Raw genomic sequence first — 5,308 nt, forward strand, 5'->3', positions numbered from 1 at the left:
CCCCTAAGAAAAAAAAACTCTCTCTCTCTCTAAAAAAAAAAAAAAAAAACCTAGAACCAGAAAATGGAATGAGTAAGGAGTCAGACTTAATACAAGATGTCTAGCCTATGTTCAGTTGTGCTCTTAGTAGGACCACAATAAACAAAAAATGTTTTCACACTCTTTTTTACTGTCTACTTGATTTTGACTAGTGACATAAAGAATACGTATAAGAAAACAAAGAGCAAAGTACGTTTTGGAGAGACTACAAATTAGAGTAGCAGGTTATTTATAATCTTTAATATTATCTGGAGCAAGGAGCTTCATCCTGTGCTTTAAGGTTGTATCTGATCAAGCTATGGAGTCTTGGGCAATCTCCCAACGGATGACACCTGGGAGCGTAATACATTCACCATGTGAGGAAAGAAGACCTGGGTGAGGCAAAGGGTAACCCGAAATTTGGTATCTGGACATCCCCCTTGAGACAAAGGCATAGAGCAAATGATAGCTTGTGCTTCCCGTTTCCCTTATGTCTACCCATCAAAAAGTAGAACCTATCTTTCCCATTCCTGAGCTTAAAGTTTTTCTTTTTACCTTTTCATTGACGTCTGTGGCCTTCAAAACCACCTCTTCCATGATTAACCTGCAGGCCTCTTCCACAAATTTCTCTCCTGCTTTTGCATCTGTGGTAGGGCCATTCAGCACAACACCATCCACAAGAATAGCACTCTTCTTGCTGGGAACAATCTCCTCTTGATCACTATCTCCTGGAAGCAAACAAACACATTGTGTGTAAGAGATAATCTAACTCTATCACACAATAAAACACAGGGAGGGAAAAAAAAAAAAACAGATCACTGTCCCAGCTCCCAATGGCATACCTTTCTTTAATGCATGAAAGCACCATTCAGGGCACTGAAGTTGACAATTGCTTATAGTATCCAGTGTCATGATAGTGATAGGGAAAATCTGAGAAAGCTCATAATATAAGGGTTAATTCAATCTACCTTATTATATATATTCTTCTGTACTGGGTTGAGTTAGCACATGAAGTGGATGATTACTTATTTAGCAGAATTTCAGGTCTGATCAAAAAGGATATTAATGCAGGAATGAATTCCCATGCTGGATGGCATCTGAAGCTGAAAAAATCATGCCTCCATAATCATAGATATGGTTTTTAATGCAACCACCTCTGAAAGAGAGTAAGATATTTGAGAAAGCCATGATGTGTTTTTCTGTTTATACATGTAAATATGTGTCATGACTTCCCTGACAACCCAATAGCATTCCTATAAATGGTTAAATGATTGCCATCCCTCCACCCCTTCAAGCACTGTCCACAAGGTGGAGAAAGAAGAAGTAGGCATTTGGAAAAAAGGAAGGGGGAAAACCCTTTTAATTTTACCTGTAATTAACACCACCTCCATGTCATCAATATCCCCTCGAATATAAAAATTGGGTAATAGTTGCTCTGATTTTCAGAACCTGATACATGGAGTAGCATAATTTTAAGTGACTTAGAAAGCCACTGGCTTCCTTTCATTTTACAAATTCACTTGGCATTTCTGGGTCCTAAGATGAAGTTCAGTGCAGAGGTAAAGAAAACAACAAATGACCACAGACAAATTATTTTCTTGAGGAAGGAATAATGCATTTTCGCTGGCCACAGACAAGTTATTTTCTTGAGGAAGGAATAATGCATTTTCAGATTGGAATACAAAATTGAATTGTATAAAGCCTCATCCTGGATTTGCTGTAACTGAATGATAAAAGGGACTGAGAGAGATCAAATGGTCACCTTCGAGAAGGTGAATACTAAAATCTTCAAAGGGAGAGAGCTAGCTGCTTCCTTCTGTGAAGACCAGCACACATAAATACGTGTCTCTAAATGTGTGCACCCTCTTACTTTTAGTTTAGGCACCATTCCTCAATTTCATCTCTAACTGGATTGCAAAATCTGCATGGGAAGAAAGTTCTCTTTTCCACTCCTGCAGTATCTTGTTCAGCATCAGGGAGTGGGAAAAAACTCAAGAAAGGTAAATGCATTCATGCTGGGAAAATTCATTTTGTATGCTATCATGATATACAGTGATTGAATGTAAAAGAAAAAAGAAAAAAAGGTAAACGCAACCCATTTTACTCACTCTTGCAAACACTTTCTAAACACAACCTGATACACTGAGTAGAATAATTGTAAGTGACTTAGGAATCCAGTAGCTTCCTAAGATCCTACATGGAATCTTCGTAGACACGGTTTATATCTATCTCATGTACTCACACTCTCTTGTAATTTGTTAAAGATTAACCATATTCTCCCTTCTAATAAATCATACTCAGAGAAGAAGCATCAAAGTCAACATGCCACTAACTTTAATTTTACAGCATAAGCCTATGTTGAATAACTTTGTATATCACAGACACTGCTTTGTCTCAAAGGTCCCTCCCCATTTCTGGAAGAAAGGATAATAAAAGAAGTGACCAGTAAGATGGTTTCTAGAAACCCACCTTTAATGCCATTAAACTTTTCAAACTGTCTATTTAAGTACAGGCATAAGGAGAGAAAAGAACAGATCAGTGATTAAAGGTGAAAAGTCAGCATGGAAATCTACACCCAAAAATAAATATTACTGCCTACCCAAAATAGTCATCCATAAAAATAATCCTGGCAACTTAATCCACATAATTCAACCAATATCTGCCACAACTTTGATTCGATCTCATTTTCTCTTTCTAATCAGGATTCCTCTCTTCCTTATAGTGCATTGGTTCATTGAGTTGGGAGCATTTACAGACACAAATGTTTAAAAGTATCTTTCAGCACTGCACCTTGAAGGGTGCCTTACATGTTAAATGCACCTTAAATATGCTATGGTCTATTTCTTAAAAACTCCCTACATGTATGCATCTTAAATATTTCTATTCTTACTCAGGGCTCTAGAGGTATTCGTGTTTATTTTGCCTTCGATGCTAGTGTCTTTGCAAAATGTTCTGCTAAGTTCTGTGTTTTCATAAACTGTTTGGTTCCATACTGCAAACACAAATGATCTAAAGGAAGGCATCAGATAAAACAGCCACCAGAAGAGTCCTCAATTTGGGAAAGATGGGCTTCAGCAAATGATTGCTCTTTCATCCTTTCACTGAGTTGAGAAACCACCCCAGAGTTCCAGTGATGGATTTTAGTTCAATCTTTCACTTTCACTTGAAAGAATGCATTTAACATGGTTTAGGGCCAAATGTTGAAGCCCCAGAATGGAGCTTTTAGACAGAATGCTCTGCACCTGAAGGTACTTTCCCTCCAAGCAAAAAAAAAAAAAAAAAAAAATGTAGGTCCTAAAAATAAAACGGGAAAGAGAGCAATTATCCCAGGAACTCTGGTTATGTCAGTAAAAAGTGCTATTATTAAGCACACAAAAAAAGTTAGGTTTTTTAAAGCTTATTAGCAGGATTTCAGGCTTTTATTGCTCAGGGAATAGTGGCATCTCTGTAGCCCACTCACTCTTACTCTGTCTTTGTCTCTTTCTCTTTCTTTCTCTCTCTCTATTTCACACACACACACACGATAAAATTAAAAATGTCACATACCCACTTGTGATCAGAACAGCAGTGAAATTTAAATTACCACTGTCTTCACAGCAATCAATTAAGGAAATTCTCATAAATCACACCATTATCTAAGAAAAAAAACACTATAAAAACTGATAAAGAATTAGGGTTTAGAATATGTTGGTTTTTGACCGAGGGTGCAGCACTCCCTAGAGAAAGATAGAGAGCAAAACAGAGAAAGCATCTTCCAAGGGAGTGTGGTCATGCCACAATCTCTTCTCCATCCTGTAGGGATTTTGGGGACACACACACACACACACACCCAGAATGTTTTTTCAAGCTACCAGGGCCAAGTTTTTTTTAAAGAGGTTTTTGCCTTAGGGAGCATGCACTCGCCAGAGAGAGAGAGAGACAGTGAGAGGGAGAGTAAGAAATCATCCGGGAGATGGACACACCACAATCCCTTCTCCTCTGTTCTCCTCCTAGAATCTCGGGCATGCACACACATGTGTGCCTGGCATGAGTTTCAAACCTTGGATCTGGGACTCGAACCATGGCCGGTCATGTGGGAGTCCGGTGACATAACCGCAACATGGCCTGCTGGTCCCGAAATTTAAACTGCAGTTAGCCATGTAAGATCTGACTTCCTTAACCACTAGACTATGGGGCCAGCCTGATGCCTCTTTCCTTGATAGATACATTTTTTTTCTTCTGCCAGAGTTGATGATAGGCCTCCTTCCCTGCCCTGCATTTGCCCAGGTTAGAAAATACCCTCTTGAGGTTGTGCACTACTCAAGCTCCAGTCTTCTGAGGATGTATATACAGAGCTTCCCTTACAGCTTCTAGAGTTTACAGAGGTTATTTAAAAAGTCTTTCAGTTGGAGGAAGCTTCTATGAAGGATATATCCAGAATCCTTTTGCTTTCATTGCCCCTATCTTAGCCCAAACTGCCACCAAATGCTTAGAATATTGCAGTAGGCTCTCAACTAACCCCCCAGGCCTCACTCTTATCCTTCAAGCCCTGTGGACTATTCTCAGCATAAGCACTCCTACATTCCTTTGAAAAGATAAGTCAGATCACACATTGACTTCTATGCTCAGACCATGTGGTGATTCCTCATCTCATCACACTGAAAGTCATAATGTCCTCATCATGACCACTAGGCCTAACAGGAGCCCCTTTCCCTGTGAGCTCTCAGACCTCAGACCTCATCTCTTACCACTGTCCTCCAAGCCCAGCCAGTGCCACCATCTTTGATCTTTTCATGATTTCTTAATTCTTTCCTTGAGCATCTGTTTCTCAGAGCGGCCATCTTTGATCACCCTAGATAAAAATGCCATCACGTCTGACCACTGCTTTCCCTCTCTGATTCAACTTGACAGCAGTGACAACCATGGGATACACAACACACAGTCCCTAAATTATTTTAAATACTGGTTACTCCAATAGAAGCTAAGTTCTATCAGAGCACGAGTTTGTGTCTTTTGGTTTCACTGCTGTTTCCACCATACCCAGAATGTGCCTGACAGTGTAGGAATTCAACAAACATTAGCTAAGATGTCCTTTTGACTTGATAGCACGAGGAAGAGATGGGACCCAATAAAGCAGGAGACACCTTCGAATAGGAATGGGGTAGACATAAAACATAATGAATAGGCTAGAGAAGAGACAGTGGGGATGGAAAGAAGAACCTTGGGAACAAAATTATCTAGTTAAACCTAAGTCTGTGGGCTCTGGACTGTTAAAGGAAGCAGGGCAAATGCTCTCCATTCTTTTCATCAA

General features: G+C 39.5%; 1 protein-coding gene across 1 annotated transcript in view; it reads right to left on the minus strand.

Annotated features, from left to right (window-relative positions):
* The window catches only part of GADL1 (GAD like acidic amino acid decarboxylase 1), a 176,095-nt gene extending 174,686 nt beyond the window's left edge, over positions 1–1,409 (minus strand). The window contains exons 1-2 of the mRNA XM_027775942.1: positions 1,388–1,409; positions 574–746 (exon numbers count right to left, since the gene is read on the minus strand). Coding sequence (XP_027631743.1) covers positions 574–746; positions 1,388–1,409 — 195 coding nt within the window. The remainder of the gene's footprint in view (positions 1–573; positions 747–1,387) is intronic.
* Between the last annotated feature and the right edge of the window lie 3,899 nt (positions 1,410–5,308).

Source organism: Tupaia chinensis, unplaced genomic scaffold (genome assembly GCF_000334495.1).
Source record: "Tupaia chinensis unplaced genomic scaffold, TupChi_1.0 Scaffold000617_2, whole genome shotgun sequence".
Classification (NCBI taxonomy): domain Eukaryota; kingdom Metazoa; phylum Chordata; class Mammalia; order Scandentia; family Tupaiidae; genus Tupaia; species Tupaia belangeri.